Genomic DNA, 26,157 nt, shown 5'->3' with positions numbered 1-26,157 from the left:
GCAGAGGGAGCAGTAGGACAAGCTTCTTCCGGGCTGTCTCAACCTGCCTGCTCCCAGCCCAGGCCCTCCAGCTGATCAAACCTCCCCTTCTGGGGTATTTCCCCCCAAAACCTGAGGGGTCTGTGTGCACCTTGGGGCTAGGGCGGAGAGGGCAAGAGAGGGCTGTGCGGCTGAGACGTCTCCCCCAGCCCCTGCAGAGCACTGATGCGTTACAGAGAGTAAGTCAGACGCTGCCTGCTTTTACATAACTGATCTGATGGGATTCGTGTGGCTGGCCTATATATTAAGGCTCCAGGTCTCATTAGCAGTTTCTGAGACTTCCAGGCCTCCTTCTGTGTTCTTGCTATGTATTTTTTTCCTTAAAAAAAAAGTAATTTCCTCTTTTTTTCCGTTTTTCATCTGGAGGAGAGAATAAAGTGAGTTTTCTTTTAGAGCAGGAGGGATTTTTAGTGGTATGTGGGGTGAATGAAAGGGGATTGTTCCTACCTTTGGCTCAACTGAACAGAGAATCTGTTTCGTAGATTATCCTCTTCCAGTTCTGAAACAAAGTGTGTGTGTGTTTCGCTCCATCCACATGCATGTCGGCCTGCACGCACGCTTCAGGCACTGGCTGAATTTCCACCCAAGGCCTGTGGTTGTCTATCCAGGCAAATAGAAATACATCACATTTGTGCCATTTTTATGAAATAGCTTACTGCAGACCTTTTTCAGCTGCAATGAAACCAAAGTGCTGGATTGAGACAGGATAACAGAGCCCTTTCCGTAACAAAAATAAATAATTTCAGGAATAAGGATATCAATTTCAGGGGAAGGTTGTGACAAAGCAAATTTTGGTGTTGCAGTCTTTACTTTCACAAATATTTCATAGAATCATAGAATCACAGAATGGTTTGGGTTGGAAGGGACTATAAGGTCATCTAAGTCCAACACTGCTGCCATGAGCAGGGGGACCTTCCACTAGACCAGGTTGCTCCAAGCCCTGTCCAGCCTGGCCTTGAACACTGCCAGGGATGGGGCAGTCACAGCTTCTCTGGGCAGCCTGTGCCAGTGTCTTAACCACCCTCACAGTGAAGAACTTCTTCCATATATCCAACCTGAACTTCCCTGTTTCAGTTACTCATTACAGGAACAGGCTGCAGATGAGCTCTCTTAATTAGCAATCTTCATTTGTATACTTGGTTGGAGCAGACATGAAGCCTTCAAAGCAGAAGGGAGTTCTTACCATGGAGGAGACAGAGCTCATCTAGTGCTGAAGCAAAGGCTGTGTCATGAATGTTTGTAGCTGGCGTGTGGGATGTTTGTTTGTTTTCCTTCTGAGTTTGGCTTTCTAAGGGAAAACAATGGTGCTGTGTTTGTTTTTCTCACACTCCTGGCCACAGCCAGTAGATTTGAACTCATTAAACGTTTCCTGCTAAGTTTAACAATGGAGGAAATCTCAGCTATACTGATTCTCCTTGACTCTCATGAAATGGGATTCCAGATATCACCCCAAAAAGGACAGGACAGGCAACATGCACCTCTTGAATCAGCTCCTAGTCTGGTACCCACAGCTCTAAATGAGCTTCATGACCAGCTTGCTGCTTTTTCCCAGGTAGGGAAAAAGTACAGAAAGGCACGTGGAAGTCAGTGGGAGTACTGATGAGGGCAGTACCTGGAGGAAGAACAGCTGTGGAGGCCTGGGGAAATTAAAGGCATTATGGTGGAGGTGGTCGTGCAGGTTGGTTTCATGGTACATTAAAAGAAGATGAAAGTGTAGGTGGGCAACACTCATGTCCTGAGGGGGTAGGAGTGCTCGTGAGACTTTAGGTGGAATGGGGATTACTGTTGTTGGAAGCAGTAAAGAAGAAGGATCATAAATCCTTAGCAAAACAATCTTCATTAGATGCACTGCTCACCAAGCAACTTTTAATGAACTGTAGCTGGTACTTCAAACCCTTCAAGGACCAATAATGGATGATACAGCCTTTTTTTTTATCCGTGAATGCCATCAGGCCAGGAAAGACTTTTCAGGGCTCAGCACTATGTGGGATTGGGTTTACCTGGCTTACTTATTTTTTGAAAAATATTTTTCCTTTCAGTGTGGTAAAATTCAACTATTTACCTACAAAACCTGGTTATTTTAAAATTCACTATATTTTAATATATCTTGGAGATCTTCAGGTTAGTGGTCAGTTGGACAGCTAACAAAAAGAGTAGTCTTTTTCTTGTACTTAGCATTTGGATTAAAGACGAATGGAAGCAGAACTGTTCTGGTTGTCCTCATAGGTCTTTTTCAAGTAAACTTGAAAATGCATCTGTTAAAGAATGGTTTGATTTTGCAGATAACAGGGCAAGTGCACATTTTTTTGTAAATCGCTTACTTACAGAATGTCCATACTTTGTCCTTGTGTACAAAAATTAAGCCAAAGCATTTATGTCCTAGCTCTTGTAGATGTGACATGCTTATATATGATGATAAGTACTGGTTTAAAACATAGGCTTGTAAAAAAAAAACTCTGCCAAAGTTTAAATGCAAAACATAGGAGAAAGGGGAGAAATGTTCAAAAGTAAATCATGGGGTTTTTCTTTATTCGGTAAAAGGGATTGACTGAAAATATGATTTGTTTCTGAAGCTTAGATGTGTGACTATGGATAATCTGCCTTCTTCCCACATAGCTTGAATCATAGAAGCATAGACAAGAACAGAAAAGCCAGCACAGAAAATCCTCTGTTGCTGCTCATGGAGTACATAGTCCATGTACTGAGCACATTCCCCGTTTACTTAATTAATGCTTACCGAGAATTCAGGCAATTTGAACATGTTTTGCAAATAGCAGAGCTAACCCTTCTGAACAGTTCTAGCTTCCTCCCATTATCCAGTGAGCCTCCTGGAAATGGTAGGAGGAGTATACTCAGCGCAGTCAGACCACACTGGGAGACCATGGCAGTGTTTTGCCCAGTGTGAGCCCACCTCTGTCATCTGGGCTGCCTTCCAGAGGAAATGTACCCTGCTGTGCTGGAGGCTGTGTTGTGGAGGGCAGCAAGGGAGTGGGTGCTGGTGGGTGCATCCGAGAGCCCCCATCTCCAGCAGTTTCTAAAGCTGTTTCCTGTCATTTCCAGTAAAAAAATGTGATAGTTGGGAGAGAGGCAACTCATGGGTCAGCCCTTGGCTCAAACCCACCTGTTTGAGGGTGTTGGAGTGGGCTCTTGGTGTAACCATGTAGCTGAGTAGCCAAGAGTGAGGCGTGTGTACATGGAGTAATGCCAAACAAAGTCAGTGTGCTGGATCCACTGTGACAGGCAGGAACTGTGTTCCTGTCAATGCAATGCCTGTCCGCTACTCAGAGCTCTTACTCTTGAACAAACCTGTGCTGAAATCATCTGCAGAGGTTAAAAAGATCATTCCTAAGAGCAAAAAGTACTCTTAGTAAGACCTAGAAGAGCTCAGCCCGTAGGGTAGAAGACATTGCTTGTCCCAGTAAGCCCAGATCTTAAAACTGTCAAGACAAATGAATTCAAGATACTGACAGACGAGGGAAGACAAAGAGCAAATTCTGTGCACATTAAAAATAGGAAAACATGAAGGGGCAGATCATGTCTCTTAGGCACCGGGCTAAATTGGGAATGGGAAGGAAGTCACATGATACCAAACATGTTACCTATTTACACTTGTCACTGGTACCAGATTACCCTGCTGCTCCCTTCTCTGCTCCCATGCCAGCTCCTGCTCCCACTGCTCCTCAAGAGCTTGTGATTAGTATATATTCATATATCCCAAATTTAATGCCACAGAGGTCCCTGATCTATTACATTTGGTGATAGTTATAAGCAATAGACACTGCTGGGAGGGAAGGAGTAGTATTGCCTCTCACAGCCATGGTAAATCTCCTCTTGCTGCACACTTCAAATTGCACATTAGACACTGGTATCGCATGTCTCTTCAGCTGAGGAAACCGGACACCTGTCTTTTCCTTTGGCTTATGTGATAGAAGTTTTGGACATACAACCTCTGACTGTCTCATTCATGGGATTGGGATCATGCTGTCCACGTTGACATCCAGGGTTTCACAGTAATTTCCAGCATCCTGTTTCCTGGATCTCCACCCCCACACACACATACTCAGGTTTATAAATAACTTCTTAAGAGACATGGGAAGCAAACCCTTGAAGTGCTCTTTTAGAGGATCTAAAATCCAATCATCTTCTTCCCCGTATTTAGTAAGGGAAACGCACAAGTTTAGATGAAAGTGTGGCCATACTTCTTTGGATTTCCCTGCCTTTGTTGTCTTAATCCTTCCTGTTGATGACTTAACTTCTGAACCACCACATTTGTCCATCACACCTTCTTCCATGGGGAGCTTCTTTCTTCCTTCCTTATTGTCCTAATTAAAAGGAGCTCTCAGCCACAGAGGCACAACTTTTCTTTGTTCTTTCTCTTTGTCTCTCTTAAGTGTTTAAGGCCAGGTTGGATGTGGCTTTGAGCAACCTGGTCTAGTGGAAGGTGTCCCTGCCCATTACAGGAAGGAACTAGATGAGCTCTAAGGTCCCTTCCAACCCAAACCATTCCATGATCCTATACTTCTATGTTACTGAAATCTGGCTTTGCTAATAGTAACAAGGGTTAGTGATTCAAAATAAATCTTTTGACTTTTCAGAAGCTGTCATCTAGTTTATTCTTTAATATTTGTATATTGGTGGCAACTTTTCAAGGCCTACAAACCTGAGCTGACTCCAGGTTAAGAGCAGCTCTTGCCTTCTTCTCTGTGAGACTGACCATGAAAATAGTTCTGGAGTTACTGTTTTCATCAAACTTTATATGTTACATATATGTTATCAAACAGCATCATGAAGAGTGGCTGGCAGGAGATGAAGTGCAGGCTTACTTACTGCCCACAAAGATACAGCTCTTTGGATGTTTCTACCCCCCCCCCCCCCTCGCCTTTAGGCCTTCTCAAGTTTGAGCTATTTCCTTTGTTAGCTTGAAGTAAACGCATGATTACTTTCACTACTAAATCAGTCCAGCCTCTCAACACTGGTGCCCTGAGAAGTGTAATTCCTCATCACATAGGGCATTGAGGAGGCACTTATAAATGGTGTTGTTAGCTAAGTGATTTTGGGCATAGCTTGGCCTTGCCCCAGCCTGTGCTTGCTTCTTGCTTGGCTGCATCTCTGGGTACGAATGAACCCCTCTTGGTAGCCACTCAAAGGCGGAAGACTGTAAACCAGAGACATTTCCTATGTTCCTCTGTTTGAATTAGTATGACTGTCAATTGATATGTTCCAGTTGCAACTGAAAGTGTTCAGTAATTCATATGTTTTACACAGTCTTGTGGCTTGTTCCACTCCCAACCCTGTCTGAGATAAGGCCGTCTTGATGGCAAGAAGTATTCAAACTGAATGCGTGTTTACAATTTAAAAGCCCATAAGGCTCATATTAAGAGCCAGGTGTTTATGTCAATGCTAATGACTCCTGAAGTTCCTGGGAGGGATACAGACCTTCTGGGTTACATGGAAGGACTTTTTTTTCCCCATTTCAGTCACCTTGAATACTGCCAATCAGTTGTCTGGATTTCAGAGTCTGACTTCTGCACAACATTGCAATGCATTGTTATTGTCAGGAGCCACAAATGTGCTGAGAGTGGAAGTCCAGAAGTTTGGTGTTTTAAGATCTGGTAACATCTTGTCTTATTTTGTGTTTTTGTTTGTATGCCATTCCTCAGTAAAGCAGTCTGCATGGGCAGAAGTGCTGTAAACATACAGATATGAGCCTCTGCAGAAGCTTCGTGCAACGAGGGTGAATTGCTTTATTCCCCCAGCCCTAGAGCTTGCAGTCCCCTACAGAAGAGGTTTTCTTGCCATCCTGTTTCTGACTGCAATTCAGTCGCTGGCTCCGGGATTCAAACCTGGACTCTGGGAATGGGGGAGATGGGGGTGGAGTGGCAGACTTGGGGAAAGGGAGGGAGGAAGGGGAGGGGAGGGGGCCCGGGTGCCTGCGATTGGTAAAGCTGCGCAGAGGCATCTGCCAGCAGGACTTCAGAGGAATGTGAAACCAAATCATTTAGAAGTTAAAGATAGACACAGAATACACAGCGTCTTGAGCCAGGGTTTAAATTCATCCCTCTCTGCCTGGCTTCTCACAAAGCTCTGCCTGTCAGCTTGCCTCTGTCTCCTCTAACGATTCTAGTATTCCCTTAAAAAATAACATCGTTCTGGATTCTTTGGAATTACTAAGGTGGCAAAAGAGATCATGGTGCATACCATAGGGTAAGTAGGAAGTCTGCCTTTGCATATGTTTGCTTCAGTGGTTCCTCTGGGCTTTGCTTCTGCTTTCAGGCAGTTCCTGTAGGATGAGGTAGATATGTGATTTATTCCCCACTGTTTTCCCATTACAGTTTGAACTTTATTCCTCAGTGAAGTGTTAACCCACAAGGTTACTTATCTTGGCATACCTGGGGAGTCTTTGGCTTTAACAATTTTACCATTGCAGATTTGAGTGCTCTTTTCCTAGCAGCTGAATTTTGTTATATACCTTTGCTCTTCATCAGTGGGATATGCTGTTTGAAATGCTGCTTATTATTACAAAGTTGAAAAGTGTGCAGTTTTCCATATTTCCATATGTAGTGTTTGCTAGATAGCAGGTACTTGGATACTGGGAGTTTCATCTGAATCTGTGCTTTGAATGAGAATCACCTAAATGCCAGCATTGTTTTTACCATTTATTCTGGGCATACGTGTTGTACACTCATAGTAGAGGAGCTCCCAATTTTGGATTTGGTGGCAGTTCACCCAAACATACTCAGAATTCCTGACATGTTAGTACTGCCCATAATAACTGTAGGAAGTAGGTGCTGTCTGCAGATAACTGGAACGCCTAACATTTTTGGTTATAGATATCAGTCCCAAAGAGATTCACATAACGACAGTCTGTGCTTGCAAAATATGTGGAATTGGGGGAACTAAAATAGAAATGGTTCCTCTTTGAAGGAAAGATGATCCATCTGGTATGTTTAGTTAGCTTGCTTCCGTTTGATGGAGTTCATCCCTGTTGATCAGCTTACCTGAATTTTGCAGAACTTCTGGATATATTTGGGTGAGCAAATATGCCATGAAGTGTTTTCTGTATGGTTACATGTAGGGGTTGGAGAAGAAGGAAATATATAACCTTTAGAGTAAATCTGGAAAAAAACAACTGCAGGGGTAAGAATGACACTCAAGCCACTTCTCTTACAGTTGTACTAGTGGGTATTCTTGTACTAGCTCAGACCAGCTGAACACTTCAGTCCCATGCTAAATTTCAAGACCAACAGTTACTTACATAAATATTTGTTCTTGCTATAATATTTGTTTTGGTATTGAAGTGGAAAAACTTTGAGAGAAAATGTGTCAAGATCAGTAAAAACTCACAGTGGGGCTGAGTAAAGCTGTGGTTAGTTTCTGGCTGCTGCACAGGATGCTGAGCAGCTGCAGGCAAGTTGTGTGAAATCTCAGAGCCCCTGTAAACTTGAGGGGGTGGAAATACCTTCATTACTCTTCTGTGTTAGGTATCTAGATAGCAGTTCCTTGGGCTAGGCATTGCCTCTGATAAGGCTTAGCACAATAGGCTTCTGTCTTCAGATGCACCCTCCCCAGGGCTGTGGCAAAAGGCAGGAGAGAGGAGAAATCCACAGATTTGGAAGTAGAGATTCGCTGCACCTTTTAAAACCTTCCTAAACTGAAGGAGGAGAATAAACTGACATTCAGAGGTGAGCAGAAAATAGAATTAATGTTCCATAGGAAATTCCTGAGTCAGTTTGAAATTAAATTGCATTTCCCTACCACAATGTATTGCTTTTCAGAAGTTACAGTTCAGGAGCATGATGTTCCCATTTCATTATCTGAGACCCTTCTCCCATAATTAAATGTTCCAAGAGGCACTGGAGAGCTTTGTCACAAAGAAACTTGCTTTGTATTCTGGGAAGTTAAGCTGCCTTAAAAATCTCATTCCTGGAAGGGAATGAGCATCTGATCCAGGAACAGGGAGTTCCCAGGGCAAAGAACTACGGTGTGGTGTTGGATTAACTTTAAAAGATATATTCCAGTGTATCTAATCCACCTGAAATAATGTCTTCAATTGTTGTAGCAGTAAATGGAAAATCTTCAGTGGACTGGTATTTTCCTGTAGAAAATGTTGCTGTATTTGATATACTTTATATATTATTACATTGTGGCATATTTTTCTGAAATGGACAGTCCTTGGCCAGGGTGAATTTTGCACAGTTGGGGTGAGGATTTGTTGGGAAGTGGGGAGGGAGGAAGGAGAGAAAGGGACACGTCTATTTCTTAAAGGCTTTTGTAACAAAGTGTTGGGGGGCTGGTAACACATTCTTCTTGACCTTCTGGGCTCTTCCCTTACTGCAGCCTTGCCTTCCTCCCCTTGCCCAGGACTCCCTGGAGAAGTGCTGCTGGGACAGAGGGGCACCTGCCCCCAGCCCTTGCCTCTTGCTTTGCAGAGAGAGAGAGATCATGGAGGCCCCAGTCTTCAGGGAGAGCAAGCAGGGGACAGGACTTTGATGAGGGAAGCACAGGCCTACAGCTGAAGCATAGGTGCCTCCTGCTTTTGGGTACTCTGAGTGGTTAAGGTGCTACTCTGATGCTGGAGCACTGTTCATCACTAGCGTGTGCCACACTGGTGCTGCTCTGACTGTTCTGGAGCAGGCAGGTCGCAGTCCCTCCCTTTTCATTGCCATGAAGTTGTAAGCAACTTTCTCATGAGAGAAAGCAACGATGCTTTCTGAGGTGAAAATGGATTTGCAGCATTTCATCCTTTAATAAATCCTATGCTTTCTTCTTCATTAACCCTGCTAAAACCAGTGGTAGCGATATGCATATGGGGGTTAAAATCCTTCATTGCTAGACTTTACTGTGATTGTATGTGCTTCCCACTTTCTTTCTGTTATGATTTTTTTTCCTTTGTAAATCCTTGTTTCTAGCCTCATCTTCAAGCTTTTTGCAGTGATGATTATGCCGTTAAGTAGCAAAATAGGGATGTCATCAGCAACCTGCTGGTAATGATTTTAAGGACCATTTCCCCAAGGTTCCCTGACAATGTGCTGGCATTTTTCTGAGTTCAAAAGTACCTAGAAGCAGCTCACAGTGATATGATTTCCTTCGGGTTCTGATGAATCTGCTTCCAGTGACAGCAGCTAATTTGTTTTGGCAAAGTATGGCAGCCAATGCTGTATATAATACAGCTTGCCATAGAAAACCTCAATAGTGTGATTTGGTAATTCTTTAAAAAAAGACCCCCCAAAACACCCACAACCAAGACTAATGCAGTTGTGACCTATGCAGCAGCCATGTTATCACCTCTGAACCCACAGTGGAACCCAGGGAAGCCAGTCCAAGTGTTGTCAGGCCTCCTGCGCTTACTCTTGATTCTGGCTCCTGCTGTATCAGGGAATAAAACTTCCTGAGGTAATTATTACTGTATGAAGTGACTTTACCTGAAAACACAGCAATACTTCCCACTAATAGGCTGTTTAAAAATGCATCTAATTGCAGCTGTGGTAGTTGAGAAAATGCCTAAGACCTAATAGTCTCAAGAAAGCCATCCTCCCTGGCAGAGGGGTGTTACAGGAAGCCAAGTTTTACTGTGTCTTCCCTGTGTCTGAACCAATTACGTGGCCTTTTGCTACATTTGGCTGCAAAACCTGAACTGGGGATTATACTCTGAGTAATAAAGAAGAGATGGGAAAGTAGTGGAAATAATGAATTCTTATTTATTAATTTCTTTGTTGGTTTGGTGGTAGCTGTTTGCTGAACATAACCTTCCCTGGGGCAGTGGAGGGAATGAGTTGGCTTCTGTGCCTGATCTTTGAGAAGTCATGTAGGAGGCTTGGCATAGCTTTTTTTGAGAGCAATGACAGTAAAACTTGCCCAGTTCTGTGAAGTGCTCTGAGATCAAGGGATGAAAAGTGGTATCTAAGTGCTGCATTCTTATTTTCTTTTGTATCTTTTGTAAGGATAAGACTACTCTGGTATGAAACACCTCCTTGTAAATTTGTAAGAACATTTGCACTCAAAGGAAAAAACAAAAAAAGGAGGAAAATGAAGCAGAGCAGGTAGGCTTTAAAAACTATTCAGGACTTCTGACAGGTTCTTTTAAACACAGTGAAAGTAAGCACAAGAAAAGCAGAGGAGAGCATGCTTGGAGTGAAATTGTCCTTGAGTACTCATTACGAGGTAACAGCTGCAGATAGAATTAGTTAGTAATCTTAGGCTTTCCTGCTATGTTTTTAAGGTATACCATTTAATGAGTGTATATGCTTTCTGGTAATTACCTTTTCAGTCTGTGTTGATTCTGAAGGTGACATTATCCTTGGAGCAAGATTAGGAAACACTTGATTCTTTCCAGATTTATAAAGCAGTGACAGTTTGGCTATCATGTCACGTGTGTCCCCTGCTTCTTTTTTATACACAACTAGTTTATATTGGATTAAGAGGGCTACTGTATCATTTGTGTGATATGGAAATATAATCCATTTCCTGGTTTTAAATCATTCTTTTTTCTTGTAAATTGACATCAGAATGACAAAAGCAGCACACTGATTTAAACATTTTGTAACTTTTGAGGTGATAACTGAAATCTTACAGCTTTTTTAAATTGGATTCTTAACTAATTCATGTAACTGAAAGCTTCACATACTTGAGAAATTGAATCTCATCTAGGAGAACTGGCTAGGCTTTTGCAGACTAGAACCGAGGAAAAAGGCACGTCATAGATCTGAGTTTGAAAGCATTTGTCTTGGTATTTGATGTGTATTTTTAATTGCTATTACAATTACAGATATTTCACTTTTCTTTGAATATACACCATCAAAATGTGTTTCAAAACAGATCAAACAAAATGCAAAGTGTTTTGTGGCCTAATTTTTTTCCTTAAAAGTTTGATCAGTTTCCATGTCTTATTATGGAAAATAAATTGTATCAGTTTAATGCAATACAAATTGTTTTATGAAGCTATAGGAGCTCAGGGAGAGCTTGACATAGCTGAGAATGAAGCCATGTACTCTGCCAGACTATCATGTAAACAGGTCATGTTTTTCTTTAAAAGAACTCCACTTCTGATTATGCCATCTATCACATTGCAACCTGTTCTGCATCCTGTGTTCCCACTTCTCTCAGCCACCTGCGAGGCCATTGTTGACTCTCTTACTCCCATCCTCCAGGTCATCTCCCCTCTAATTTCAGCTGCAGAAGCAGGTGGATGAATTTTTGACTGACCCATTGAACACATAGTCACAGGAACCAGAGCATGCTGGCAGCACATCCAGAAGTGGTAGTTCAGTGGAAGTCCTTGCTCCATCTCCTCCACTTGCCTACAGAGTCTCAGCAGGGAGGAAATTTCTGGAGGAGACACGTCTTCAAATACCACAAGTTGTGTGTGGCTTGCAAGAAGCCCCCTGAGCACATCTCCTATAGATCCCTGTCAGTTCAAAACAGAAGTCATCAGCAAGGTTCAGACCTGCTGACAGAGCAATCACTTGCACTCATAAGCTCTAAAGCTCCTTGTGAAACGTTTTTAGAGGGGGATGAAATATGGCTTTTGTTAGTAAGTTCGATGGCTGTTTGCTGGTAGGATCAGAGAGATGACAGTTGGACCTACCTGCCAGGTTCCAATTTTTTTGTGAAAGCTGGAGGAGTGAATGCTTTTCAGCAAAAGAATGATAAAATATTTCTTTTAGCACAGGTAAAACTATTCCTTTTCAATAACTTTAGCTTTGAAAATTGCTGAAAATGTATAAATAACACATTTGGCTTGACTCTGATAATCTGGTATGTAAAATTTCAGGTCAAGCATAAAATTTAGCAGAGCAGCTGAAAAAAAGTTTTATAGTAGGAAGTGGGTGTAAGCAAAGGAAACTTGCTGAAACGATGATGGCAAGAAGCAATTATGTGAGTCTAGGAGATAGTAAATATGATTTCAGAAATGATACAGCTAAATAAATAGATTAGGTAGCAGACGGCTGAAAAGAATCCAAGCAGACATAAGTTCTTCATCCACATTAAATCTGGTGATGTATTCCTGAAGAGAATTAAAGGTGCTAGAGTTCAAAGCCCTTTCAAAAAGTACAGTTTCCAGGCTTAAGCGAACTCTCCACAGGATGGTGCGTTTCCACTGAAAGGTGAATAGGTGTCTGCTGAGAGTCACGCACAGTTACACATAACTCGGTGGTAACTTGGACTGAATGGGCCTAATCTGTGCTGTTACACTGCTTAATATCAACCCACACTGAAACAGTGTATTCTCTATGAAAAAGCCATAAAGTAAGGGGTTAGACCAATAATTTTTCAGGCCATTCTCTTTTCTTGAAAGTGGAAATAAATTCCTTGTGCACAAAGCCTCAGCTTTTGTAACTGTGTGTGTAAAGTACTAAATAAGTCATCCGTTGTGTTATGTCCAAGACAAACCAAGCTTTGCCAAAGAGCGGCCTCAGCCTAGCCAGGTCTGGCCATACCTATTTCACAGGTCATTAGTCCTATCCTTTTCTGCTGTACACCATTGTGGATGACTGCTTGGGCTTGTATTAGGCATGACTACATATACTAACAGACTCAATATAGAGCAAGGGAATAAAATTGGATATATCAGCCTTGAAAGGAATAGTCCTAATAGTTTTTCCATCCTTTCCCTGACAGATAGAGCAGGCATATAAAAGGAGGGGGAGGTTATGCAAATATCGGCCCAGTCCTCGCTGGATTTGCAGTATTTTTCACTCTGTGCTAGTTAAGAACTACACACAACTTGAGATATTTCATGAGGCGCCATCAAAAGGGCGCATTTGTCTCACTGGGCACAGAGAGGCTGGCAGTGGTGGAGTGTAGCTCCAAAGGGCTCCCTGCACTATGTGTTGGTAGCTCTTGACACCAATACAGGGGGGGAAATAAGTGGTGAGACAGCAGCTCTTCAGAGGAGCATGGGCATTACTGTGGATCTCCAGCTGAACATCAATTGGCAATGTCAATAGATAGGCAAAAAAGAAAAGCCTGGTATTGGGATGCATATGGAAGTACAGCCTGCAGGGAGCAAGCTACACATTGATGAGCTCTCTTGCTGAAGTCCTGTATTTGGTTTGGAGCACTGCTATTTGAGAAAACACTGGCCACTTTGGAAGTGGAGGAGGGTAGTAAAAATGACCAGAGATCCGGAGGATATGCCCCAAGGGAAAAGCCTGAAAGGTTTATGTTTGCTTTGCCTAAAGGAGAGCAGCTTGCTGGGGAGCAGGTTAAGAGACGGGAAGATTTTCAGTCGCAGGTAGCACAGAACGGACTGTTGTGAAGAGGAGGCCCAGTAATCTCTCTTCTGTGCTGTGGAAAAAGAGAAATGGGTCTAAAGTGAAGCCAGAAAGATGAGGTAAACCCTAGGAAAATGTTGTCCTTGATACACGCTGCCACTGGATTTTGTGGAGTCTCCATCACTGGAGGTGTTAGGAATGGTTTTAATAAACATGAGTGAAGTGTGTCTGGCTTTAGCTCATAGTGGGAGGTGGGTTGCATATCTTTTCTACTATCTTTATGATTTGGTGTTACTGGTGATAATACAGCACATGGAATTATTTTCTTAATGAAAAACATGGTGTCCTGGGTTTATAAATTGTGATTGGAAAGATCTCTCTGCAGAGTGGGATGCGATTTGCTGAGGTACACAGGCACTTATTCATCATGTAATTTCCTCCATTTGAAATGTTCCATAGGTAAGTGGTTAAGGCATAAACAGCTGTCTTTGCATTTCAGTTCAAATATCGTTGTCCTGAAATACTTGGGGACATCACTTTGTCAGCTGGCACTTGACAGTCCATTTGAGTTCCAAATTTGAAATATGTAATTGGATTCTTAGGATGAAATCTGAGTCCCCTTTGAAGTCATGGGATAACAATTTCGCACTGAGGACAGATTGGTGTCCACTTGTGCGTGCTTAGCTTTACTGTCCTAGGCAGGCCTGTTGTTTTCAGGACAAGGGTACAAAGAGTGGGTTGTAAGAGCATGCAGCCTTTGCTATGGGAAACAGTTGGTGGCAGAAGGGGGCCTTTGGAGTGCTTTGTGTGGGTGAGTGAGAGTGTACAACAAGCATTACGTGAGGTGAATTAATTATTTTTTCCTTTTTTCAGATTATGTCGACAAGACTAATTTACACCATCTGTTCTAAAATATAGAGAGGCTGTCAGGAAAAAAGCAACACCCATTTTGGTGTTTAACTTTCATTTTAGAAGATTTTAGGTGTTCTATAGTCTCTTTAGTGTAATGTATTTTTTCCTTTTTTTTTCTGGTTTGGGATGGTGTGTTCTCCCTCCAAATGTATTTTTTTCATTACCAGTGTCCTTTAATTTGCATTTAGTATTCATACAGCTGTAACTGCAAGTTCAGTGTTTCTTCAGCTACTGGTTAATTCTTCCTGACGAAATGCATGCAGAGAAGACTCTCGGTGCAATGAATTGGAGTAGTTCCACTGAAAATACTCACTTTGTTTATGGCAGTATTAATTCAGAGCAAGTTCACTGTTGACAGTGTAGCTACTTTAGAGTAGATGATTGTCATCATTTCATCCTCAAAAAGAGATTGCATTAATGTAAAAGCTCAATGCAAATCTCAGAGCTGAGAGTTAAAATTTGTGCCTCATAATGTATTGTTGCGTTACACATCTAGATTTTTTTTGCAGGCTTTTCTTAACTGTGCAGTGAGGTGCCCTGTGTAGGAATTGCATGTGTATACCTGAGGCTAGAGTAAGCCCATGAGGAAGCCCAAACCCCAGACTTCAAGACCACCAATATATCAGTTGTTAATAACCTTGCAATGTTATTATAGGTAAAACTAGAAACATAATTAAATTGGAATGATTTGAAACTGCCATTAGGGGAAAGAGGACGGAGGAAAACAGCTTCTTCCTCACAACATCATGTTTTCATTGACCTACTTACAGTAGAGAAGAAAATGTGTCCCTTCCCATTATAGGCAGAATAGGTTTGTTCAGCAATTTTATAATGCAGCTGTGCAAGAGAAGGCTTGCTTTCCTAACCACTCTAGGAGGATTTGGAAAGGAGAGTAACATTATTTCACACACATAGTACTAAGACGTGTAAGCTCCTGGCCAAGCTGTAATGTTATTACACTAATCAATTTGGCAGAAGGTACTTACACTGAGAAAACAAGGAAAAAAAAAAAAAAAAAAGACTCGTATTCAGAGGTGAGGGGAAAAGGGCTGTGCCTGGGCTGCAACAGTGCAGAGAAACCTTTTATGGGCAGTCATGTTTCCTTCATCTTCCCTGATGCCGAGTCCTTGCCATCCCAAGACCTGGAACACTAGCTGGTGTCCCTTGCAGCTGAGCAGCCCTGCTCTTTGCATGCTGAAGGGGATGGCTGCCTCATGCTCTCACTTCAGTGGGCGTTCCCCTTGTGTGCTTCACATCAGGGAATTACTGAATGCATGAAGGGATGGCACAGGGCCTGGCCCTCTTGAGGGGCACAGACTGGCACTGTCGCTGAGCCTGAGCGTCAGTGTGTGGTATGGCACTGCCACTGCACATCCAGTGTGCTAGTGAAGTCACTGAGCAGAGCCCACAGCATCTAAACCGCCGCTGGGGAGGAATCCCAGGTGCTCTTGCTTCTCCTCATCTCTCCCATGGGCAAACAATGTGAAACGCAAGCATCCAGGTTACTCTGGCTTGTGGTAGGCAGTGTGTGGGAACAGTAGGCAGTGTGATGCGGCCCCTCCTCCTCAGGACTTGTGCATGTGGTGTTGAATATTTGTTGTCTTATACCTGGGTAAATAAACCGTTTTTATCTGAAAATAAACACCTCCAGCTAGTTCTTTCTACACTGTTCAGGTCACATTCCTTCACAGGGTGTTATTGGGAAGTTAGTATTGTCAGAGGCATTAGTCACTGCCATAGCAGCTTAGTAATGTGCAGCAGGAGCCAGCTGATAATTAACAAAGTAAAGATATTGTGTATGTTTTCCTCAACTATTTCACATGTAGCAAAAATAATTAGAAGCAGAGCAGGTTGGGTGTTTAAAGCTTTTACATGTATTTAAAGCCTCTCACTGTGTTAGGATATTACTATTTATTTTGCTGCTGTTCCAGGATTCATAAATATACATGTAGGAGTTGTGAAGAAAGGGGAGACTTAGAGTCCTGTCTTTTTTTAATGCTTTAATTCTGCCTTGTTTAATTATGTTCACCCCAATGGCTTTCTTCTCTGCCTGTTTTTAGGAGTGGCATAGCTTTGGCAGTCTTAGCTGCTCTCTTTTCTACTTAACTTCCTTTCATGTTAGAAGTGTCTTGAATTGGAAGGTGATGTGCACATGCGTGTACTATGCAATCTGTTAGAAAGATGAAATCAGCTTCTAATTGAAGCAAAGGAGAGACAAAGCTAACACAAGTGGTATTAAACTGCTAAACTGGGAAAGACTCGACAGTATGAATGGGGGGGATGATGGATTTCATTATGTAGTGTAAGTAAAATATCCCATTATCTGCAAGCTTGCTTTAACTCACTTGGTGTCTCATTATTTTATCACCAGATGGTGACCAGTGGTTTCAAATTAAGTTGCTCTCAATTACCTGTGTGTGATGGTTGAGTGATAGTGCACTTTGATATGTCTCTCTTCCATGCCACTTCAGCCCAGTAGTCCTTGATCTTCCTGCAGCCTGACTTCAGGACTCGGCTCTGAGTATCCCAAGCCTTTGACTCTGCTTTTTCTCTGGGGCAGGATCTGATCTGAGCACTCTGAGGCAGAAGAAGCAGGGAACAGAGCAAGCGATCGGAGGAGCATCATTTCTACGGGTAGGGTGCAGTTAACTGTCTTCGTGGGGAGCACTTGGGTACTGGCAATGGCTTTGAGAAATATCATTTATTCTTGAAAACTTTCTTCTTGGAGAGAAAAGGATACTGTTGAAAATGTGAATGGGTGCTTTTTGATACAGAGTGCAAAGGCTTTGTCAGACAGTGACAGTTTCTACTCAAGCTTTGAACTCACGCTGCAGATGCGAATGGCTGTACAGTGCAGTGACAGGCAGGGAAGAAGCTACTTCATAATACCTTTGCTCTTTGCTACATTTATTCACCTCCACATTGATGGACGAGCACAGGGGATTTCAGGGAATGCGTTTCTGAAGCTTATGAAAGAAAAGGAATTCCATGTGCAGTTTTTAAGATTTGTAGCCTCTTACGGTAAGGCTCACGCCCTTGGAGTGCTTCTTAAAACCTTTTGATACTAACACACAGAGGGTAGAGGTAGAAAAGGCTGTTAAGTTATTCACACAATGCTGTTAATAGCAGAGACTTGTTTTGTGTTCCCTGAGTTCTCTTTTGTTGTTGGGGGTGGCTTTTGCTTGAGGGTTTGCTGGTAGTGCTTTGTACTGACTGTTGTCTCAGCAGAAAAACTTCACTGTTTTTAAGGTATAGCAGCAGAGCATTAAAGCCCAGGCAACGCTAGAGTAACATAGCATGCAGACACCATGAGAGAGTGATCCTGCTGACCGCACTTGGGATGGGTGAAAGCAAACATCTGAGAGGGTGAAACAGAAATGCAGGAACATGCCTGTCTTTACCTGTCATCCCTCAGCAGTAGTGAGAACAGGCCCTGCATCTCCCAGCCTGAGTGCAAGCAACATGCCAGGTACTTTCTGCAGTGCTACCAACAGTCCTTGTCCTTCCACCGTCCAGACAGAGGAGCCTCTTGAATGCACCGTACTTCTCTTCTGCTGGTGTTTCTGGATTTTCCTGCAGTGCAGCCCAAGCCCAGGATGCGGGGATGGTCCCACTTGGTTCTGCCATGGGGTTATTACCGGGTGGTATCTGGGCACACATATGGAGACCTGGCAGGGCTCCTGGCATCCTCAGCTGAGACAGAGCTGGAAGGTCCTGCCTGTATCTCTCCCAGTGACAGAATATATTTCCTAGCACAGGAGCTGGTCCCACATGCAAACAGGACCAGGAATTACAAGGCACTTCAAATTTTACTGCAGTCAGCATCAGAGAAAATCTTTCACATTTTCTATTCCCCTGAAGCCCTTCATATACACAAACAACTACACACACTTCATAATGATTATGTCTTTTACACTACTCCATTACTATTGGTACTAGATTTTTTAGCCTTCGAATGAATTCAGTTCATGACCTTCACACTTCAGGTTTTAAAGTACCATTATATCCCATAGAAGACTAGATTGCTCATGAATGAAAAGAAATACCACAGCAGAGGAAAAAAAGTTTTCTTTCTCTAGTCTGATGGTTCATGTAATTGGGGAAGGTAGGGGGAGTCTTCAATACCTGTCACTTCCTTGTCCTGATGCTTTCGAAATATTTGGACACAAGTCATGGAGATTTCTGTTCACCTGGGAATGAAGAAAGACATTCTGCCTGAATCTCCTTACTTGCTTTTCTCACATTACACCTCAGGTTAGTATTTTTGCAAAGAGGCTGTAGAGAAATCTCAGAGCAGTTTAAGCCACAAGGATTCTTCTGTTCTCTAGTTTGTTTTGGCAAAATAATATCCATATAACTCTATATTAAAGAAGCACTGTGATATTTGGATATTGCCTTCAAAGCTTAGCATTTCAATACAATTCCTCAAAAATGTATTTTGTGGAGGTAAAATACATTATTTGCTTCATTTCTTTTATTCTGAACAAATCTATCATTTAAGCTGTATCATTTTCTAGGAAGAAACCCCTTCTGACATGTTTTGTTCTGTGCTCATTTGATATTTGCAAAGCAATAAGCTAACCCGTGTGTTCTGTGATTGGGCTGGATGACCAAGGAATTCCATGCAGACTGCTGCTCACCAGCTGATCATTGCACTTGCAATCTACTTTTACTAAGATAAATGCCAAAGCCCTGCAGCTGAACAATGTTCCAAATGCAGATAGCTGAGCTGGAAACCCATTTATCTTGTACTTTTTAGCACTGACAGGTGAGATTCAGAGTCCCCACCAGAGTTGCATGGGTGGTAGTAGAAGTGCTGCAGTCGCTATGAGGGTTTTTGCTTGAATTTGGGGATCATCTGGTGTTGGAGTTGTTCAGCACCCTGCTTAACGCTTGCTTACAGAAAGTATTTCTTTTCCTTTCAAACATCCAAGCAAAGTCTTATTTCCAGCCACTGCCTCGATGTCTTTCCTCACTAAAGCGAAACAAGAGGTGACTCAATCCTGATGTGCCATATCTGGCACATTTTGCAGTTTTCTGCTTGATAATTCCAGGGTATGAACTTGAGGTCTTTGCAGCTGCTCTGGCCGCCTCTCTGCGCACTGAAATACAGACTGTCTGGTTTAGTCATTACTATTTGCTGAGGCTGCTTTTACATGTGTGTTTGCTGTTTATAGGATCCTGAACACTCTATGTAAAGATTTGTGTTGACATCTTGCAGTGAGAGTTTCCTTGCTGGTGGGAACCCAGGCATGTATGTGTATATATTTCTGAAGCAAATGGTTATGGTGATACATTCAAGCTTATGTGCTCAGCCTGTTCATGTGAATATAGCCTTCCATGATTAATTGCTGGTATGGAAAATACAGTCCATCCTGTTTAGAATTACATGTGTTTATACAGCCCATTGTGAGAGCCGATGCCATTATTCATGCACGAGTTTTGCTTCCACATAAGTTTTATTGTACTTTGATCTTGCTCTGCAGCACCCGACATACTTTTAAAAACCACTTCCCCAGAAACTGTTGTTTCACTGTAATTATAAAAGAACATGCACATGAATCACAAATGAGAGTATTACCCAAGTAGATGTTCCTAGAAACAGGAGAGCACTTACATGCAATGCAATACATTAATCATTTATAAGGAGTCAGCTATTAAAATGATATTTTTTTTAATACTGTACATTGAGTACAAAGCTGATGTGAAAAGCCTTCTCACTGAAGATGTTTGTGGGCTTTTGAAACTTCTTCAGTTTCCATCATCACACTCTTGTCACAGTTTTGAAGAGGAAAAGCTCACATATACTAGTTTGAGTGACTCCAGGTTAAGGTACCTCTAGAGTGTGAGTGTGTATTATATATGTGTTATATGCATATATACCTGTATGTATCTGTACACATATAGGAGTGTATGTTTTGGCCTGATTTCTGTAAGCTTTAAGGGAAGTCCATAGTGTGCTTTGTGCTTCTTCGTTTCAACAGAACTCAGGGCAAGGGGTTTGCCTGCTTAGACACTCACACTCAGGACCTGGGGTCATGGTAAGCAGATTTCTCAAATGAATGAAACTATGACAAATCTAACTGAGCTATCATTTCTTCACAAGGCTTTATCCCGGTGTTGGCTGCAGAGTTACATATTTGTAGATGTCACTAATAGCAGAAAAATAAAGGAAAGAAAATTATGAAGAAAGCTTCAAGCAATCCTGTTTTGAATTTCGTGCTTGGAGGTGTAGTGTCTCTGTTCCCTGTTCGGACGTAGGACGTGCGTCTGCAAACGTCAACACGAGCTCCCCACTGTCCCTTCCCCAGCCTGGTGGGATGTGCTCCAATACCAGTCACGAGCTCTAGAGCTCACTTAGCACCATGCTGTGCCCAGTGATGATACACAGCATTTTAGCAACTGCTAAAGCTGAAACCAGCTTAGAGCTGCCTTGTACCTGAGCTGCTCCGGGAGGAAGGAGAGAAGTTGGGGTCTGTTCGTCATGGCCCATGGAGACATTGCCTGGGTGGTGCGCATTTGTGGTGGAGGTGATCAGGAAGGAAAACTTTCTGGCACAGGGTCCAATCTGACTCCTGCTTTTGGAGCAGGATTATACTATTATATATTTGAGGCCTATCACTACTCAGGAGTGATGCAGAGCACTGTTCTGCTTCCCTGTGCATCTCTCCCTCAGCTCCCTTGCTTTGGAGTAAAAACTGGGCAAAGGAAAGGCCTAGCTGCAGTACTGCAGTTGTTTTGAAGCAGCTTTGCACTGCATTGATAGAATGGAAGTACAGTCTGGGTCACTTCAAATTCCCTTGTTGAGGTAGGCAACAAATCAGAAAGGAGAGGTAGTTTAGGGAATTAATAGCCATGCCTAATAGCTTTTAAATAAAGAGCAGGATTTCCCAAATACTGCAGGAAGTGGCAAAAGCAGCAGGAGAGAACAGATGAAACAGTTGTAAATTATCTTTAAGTGCTGAAGTTTGAGATCACAGTTCTCCTAGCAAGAAAAGTATGTGCAGTGAATAGTTGGTTCCCACCTAAATCCTTTCCACTCTTCATACTGGAAAATACAGCAGTTGTAATTTCTGTAGCAGTCTTTAAAATGACAGAATTAAATCCGAGTTTGTCTAGTGAAACTTTGCTAAAACTATCGTACCAGGATGATGATACCATGAGAGCTTTACAGTTCAAATCTTTTTCAGCCCTGATGGTGGCCTGACGCCCACAGTGGTGAAAAACCCAGGTGATTCATGCTCTGTGCTTCCAGATGGATCTATAGTGATTCCTCTGTTTCTTCCTTTTCCATGACCCCTTTGTAGACCACAGTGCTGCACATATGTGCCCTTCACAGCCTCTGTGATTGAGGAGTGATGAGAGGAATGTCATTCCCTCTGTTATTGCCTAGCGAGCAGCAATCTTGACTGGATGCACATAGTTGTGGGGCAGGGAGGGGAGATGGGTTTTGGTGGAGAACCAAATGAAGGTATCCTAAGACCTCTTTAAAATTTAGCCTTCCTCATGGGGTCAAACCTCAGACTGAGGATTAGGAAAAGAAACCGCCACCTTTCTGACACTTCCTGCCCTCTGCCCTAACGGCTTTTTGGGAAAAAGGCATTCATCACTCATAAAATAACCCTGTTTATGCTCTAGAAATACTGGTGGTGGAAGACAGTGCATTGCACACATATACTTTCCATACCTTTAAATGCAATCTTACCTTTTGTGTCTGATTTTCAAAGGTCCTGAGCAGCTGTAACTCTTAAATGAATTCCATGGAAAGCAAAATGTACATGGGCAGTCATGCTTTTAAAGTGTAGCTCTCTACCAAGTGTCTCCCGTTTTGCTTTCAGTGCCAGACTTTAGTACTCACAGTTCAACTGTTCATTAAAGGTGAACTCTTTGTCTTTTGTCTCCTATTTATCAAATGTGTTACTTGGAATTTATCCTTGTTTTATGCTGTCATATGCAATTCATGATCCAGAACAACAGTTCTTCTGACCCTATAGAAAATTGATGGGTAGAACTGCTTGGACAATCATCTTCACTGGAAATCTTATTAAAAGTAAAATTCAACTAGTTATTACAATATTGACAATCCAATTCATTCACCTGTCCAGGGCAGAATGGAAGGTCAACTAAAATTTGAGCCCTTGGTAAGGAAGCGTCACTTCATATTAGTGTAACAGGCAGTCCTATGATAGGATCACACATTACTAAAGGTAATAGGCACAAAACCCCACTTAGAAATTTAAAAGCAACATCCTGTACAAGTATGATTATTGAGTAGGACACTGATGTTACAATCTTCCAAATGACAGCTCTGACTGTAATTCATTGTGAAGTAGAGGGTTTCTGGTGTGCCAGGAGTTCTCTTGACCTGATGTGAGACCTTTATAGCTTAACTTAATGACCACAGGAAACTGAATATATTATTGTAATTCTGAATCTAGTCTTTCCCTGCCTGAAGGTACTACAATTTCTGTAGTTACCACTATTTATTAGACAATGGACACTTAAAAATTCTGTAATTTTACATTTTCTTTGTATCTCACACACATAGAACTGCATTGAAGTGGCTGAGAACAGGCTGCAAACTACTTGTTTGGTGGTTTTAATTTTGGAGTTAGCAGAAAGTAAGAAGTCAAGCTGTTAAACTTACACTGGTTTTTACTCCACTGGAGTTGTCCTGAGAACTGCAAACCCTATGTTTAGAGATTGACTCCTAGGCACTATTGTTTGTGCCCTATGTATGTCATTGCAGAAACATCTCTAATTCAGTGGCTTAGGAAGGGAGACTTCAGTGCTGAGAGCTCCTTGTAGTTACACAGGTAGATCTGACGTACAGTCCTGACCACTCTGTCATTGCATGGTGCTGGAAATGCTCATTTACTGCCTAGGAAGAAGGAATTGTTTAACTTTTCTTTCTCTAAAAGTTGGTTTCTGTGAAACCTGCTTCAGTTTTCCTTTCAGCACACAAATAGAATTGCCTGTGACTTGTCCAGGTATCCTATTTCTTGCGTCTAATCCAAGCATGCATCTCAGGTTTCTTTTTCATCTGCTGAAATATGACTGTGATAATTTTATCTCATCAGCCTGTATGGCTCCACACTGGCGTTTAAGCGGCAGTCTGACTGGCTGTGGGTTTCAGGCACATGACCTTGGGAGAGGCACAGACTACTCATGCTGTGAAAGCCTTTTCTGTTGGAGTGATGTACGTGTTCATGTGTCTGATACAGCTTTGTAAGGCCATGGCAGACACCAGGAACTGCCCTTTGGTGTCTCTCGCTGCCCAGACTGGCCACAGAACAATTTTATGAGGCTCTCTGAGTTCAGCTGGCAGTTCTGCCTCCTTTCTGCTCACTGGAGAGAAGTTGATAATGGAGTCTGCGATAAACAAAACACGGAAAGTCCTGACTATGTAATAGATTGGTAGCGCCAGCAATTAGGAAAGTTGCCCGGCAGCTCCCATTATAGTACCCTGTTTTTTTCAGAGTATTTGTGAAACTTCCAATGTTTGAGCTGAAATTTTTCAGGCCAGCTGATTTCCTCAGCCTGAGCATTTTTGGAATATTTGAGCTCAAGTAATTCAGCAAGACTGAGAACAAGGCTAGCATAAAAATTAGTTGGGTTTGGGGGTTTTTCTACCTTAAAAGAAAACTTCAGCGATTTTGTTTGGTATGATTTTGTATTCTTGTACTTTGGAGCAAGCACATAAACTTCAGTGGAGCACATGACCTTTGTGTGAGGAGTACTTCTGCTATTTCCCCCTGCCCACATTTGGCCTATACAGTAGCCTTCAGGGGAAAATAAATTCAGAGCAGCTTTCCCATGCTGAGAACCGGCTGTAGGTAAAGGTCTTTGACGGATCCAGCCCCTCTGTAAGTGCTGGAGAGCCTCCATACCTGCTCATGGCAGCTGAGTCGTGTCTTGGTCCCTGATCATTTGGCAAGCTTTCTACTCTGTCTTCACAGGGCTTCTGGAGTTTGATTTACACACTGAGTGAGGGAGTGGTTGTGAAAAGAAATGCGTACCAAGGAGTTGAAGGCTGTACCCATAGGTCTTACACATAGGGGCAGTGCTGCAGTTTCACAGGCAGCCTGGACTTTGGCATCTCCCATTGCTTAAATTCTGAGGCTGCTAAGGCAAACAGACATGTAACATTCATGTAACTAAGTCCTCTGGAATAATTCTGCATATAAGGTAGAACCATCCTCATTTTGTTGAATTATGGTGACAGAACCTGCAGTTCTTTGTAGTACTTGTACTGCATTCAAAACAACCTTATCAGGAACTGGCAGCTCTCTGGCAGGACAGGTGGGGAGTGGGAGAGGGACTTTTCCTGTTCTCAGGCAGCACTGGAAAGGAAGTTCATTTCCATTTTGGTTTATGAAGAAGTGCTTTTCAAATCTTGTAGGTTTCTGTCATGATACATCCAACCCTTAGCTAAACAAATCTGGATGAGGGGGGTGGGGGTGGGGGAAACAGAAGAAAAATAAATACATGAACATTTTGAAACCTTGGTTACAAAGCATTGGCCAGCACTAAGTAGAAAATAATCCTGCTGTCATCAGCGTGTCTCTCTTCAGCTCTGCATTTTTTTATTGTTGTTCTTCTCTTTTAGCAGTCTCCCTTTTCTTGAGGAAGAGACTTTTGCTTCAATTTCTGGTTTGTTCATTGTGGTCAGATGAATGTTATTGCCCATTTATTAAATGTGCCATGCTTACTGTATTTTATTATAGAATGGTTTGGTTTGGAAGGGGCCTTAAAGCTCATCCAGTTGCAAGCCCTCTGCCATGGGCAGGGACACCTTCCACTGGACCAGGTTGCTCAAAGCCCTGTCCAACCTGGCCTTAGCACTGACAGGGATGGAGCAGCCACAGCTTCTCTGGGCAACCCGTGCCATTTCTTCACCACCCTGACAGGGAACAATTCCTTCCTAATGTCCAAATTTCTTCCTAATGTCTAAATATCTTCCTGATGTCCTTACATGAATGAGTTCACTTGAGAACAATTTGGACATTGCATGATGGGGGGAGCAAAGAGTTAATTTTTTTTACTGAGCTACATAATACTCTTGGATATATTTCCCTATCGATTCCCCCAATCCTCTTATGTCTGCCTAAATAAATTCTTTATCATGGAAAATAACTTTGCAATTTACAACACTGTGTGATCACTTTCCCCTCAAAAGATCTTATTTATACAGCCCTTTCTTGCTTTCACACTCTGCTCCTACTCCAGTTTCCTCTCTGGTAGTAATGGTTTAAGGATAAATGGTAAGTCAAGTTTTCAAGGAATAGTGTTTTTTACACAGCCAACTTGTACCCATTGAAAACATGAACAAAATTCTGGCAAATGGAAGTGTTGGCATCTTAAGAGAGACACAAATGCAGGTTTCCCCCCCGGTTATATGTAATAAAAAGGCTCTGGGAATCTTTCTGATCTCTTTCACAAGATTTTCTGTGCTCTTCTCCTCCTTTTTACCTCACTCGTGTGAGGTGAGTTTTCTTGGGTGCTCAATGAGAAATACTCTGGCCAAGGCATAAAGAGCATGGAGAATGTATGCATACATGTCAGCGACTCTACCTCTACAAACAGTATCCCAAATTATAAAATAATTCATCAACTCAGCAACTAAAAAAAAAAAGAAATATACTCCATAATCAAGTGGTTTACACAGCCTTTTGCTAATGCAAGGCAGATTTTCCCAGTATGAGAAGTATATGTTTGGAAACAAATAAAAAGAAGAAATCCCATGTCCTAGCAGTTTACTCCAGACAAAGGTTGCCTTCCTGACTTCTTCAGGGAAACAGTCCATTTCACATACTGGAATTTGTGTGTTAAACCACAGGCCTTGGTATAGTGGCATAATAAGAGGTTCAGAAAGCTATACTGAACTCATTCATTATTTAAATACGTTCTGGCTGTCCTACCTGAATAAGTGGATTACCAGCTGCTCAAACAAAAATACTCATTAAGACAGGAGAGTAACTGGTAAGTTCCA

At 42.3% G+C, this 26,157-nt stretch overlaps 1 protein-coding gene across 25 annotated transcripts in view; it reads left to right on the top strand.

Moving 5' to 3' along the window:
• DTNA (dystrobrevin alpha) overlaps positions 1 to 26,157 on the top strand; it is a 230,824-nt gene that overhangs the window by 38,488 nt on the left and 166,179 nt on the right. For 2 of the 25 annotated variants that reach the window (XM_061448541.1, XM_061448540.1), the window contains exon 2: positions 16,726 to 16,799. The exons of 20 other annotated variants lie outside the window; for them this stretch is intronic. Coding sequence is in view for 1 of the 5 variants with exons in the window: in XM_061448538.1 (XP_061304522.1) it covers positions 6,227 to 6,243 (17 nt within the window). In the remaining 4 variants the exon portion in view is untranslated. Of the gene's footprint in view, positions 1 to 6,047; positions 6,244 to 16,707; positions 16,800 to 26,157 lie in introns of those variants that run through there. 3 more of the 25 variants (XM_061448539.1, XM_061448538.1, XM_061448542.1) reach the window with 3 other exon arrangements.

This window comes from Pezoporus flaviventris, unplaced genomic scaffold (assembly GCF_033815535.1).
Source record: "Pezoporus flaviventris isolate CSIRO_AGI_PZ_B2104156 unplaced genomic scaffold, CSIRO_AGI_Pfla_v1 ptg000007l, whole genome shotgun sequence".
NCBI lineage: Eukaryota > Metazoa > Chordata > Aves > Psittaciformes > Psittacidae > Pezoporus > Pezoporus flaviventris.
Note: the sequence above shows the minus strand (reverse complement) of the source record. Positions and strands in the feature narration are given on the sequence as shown.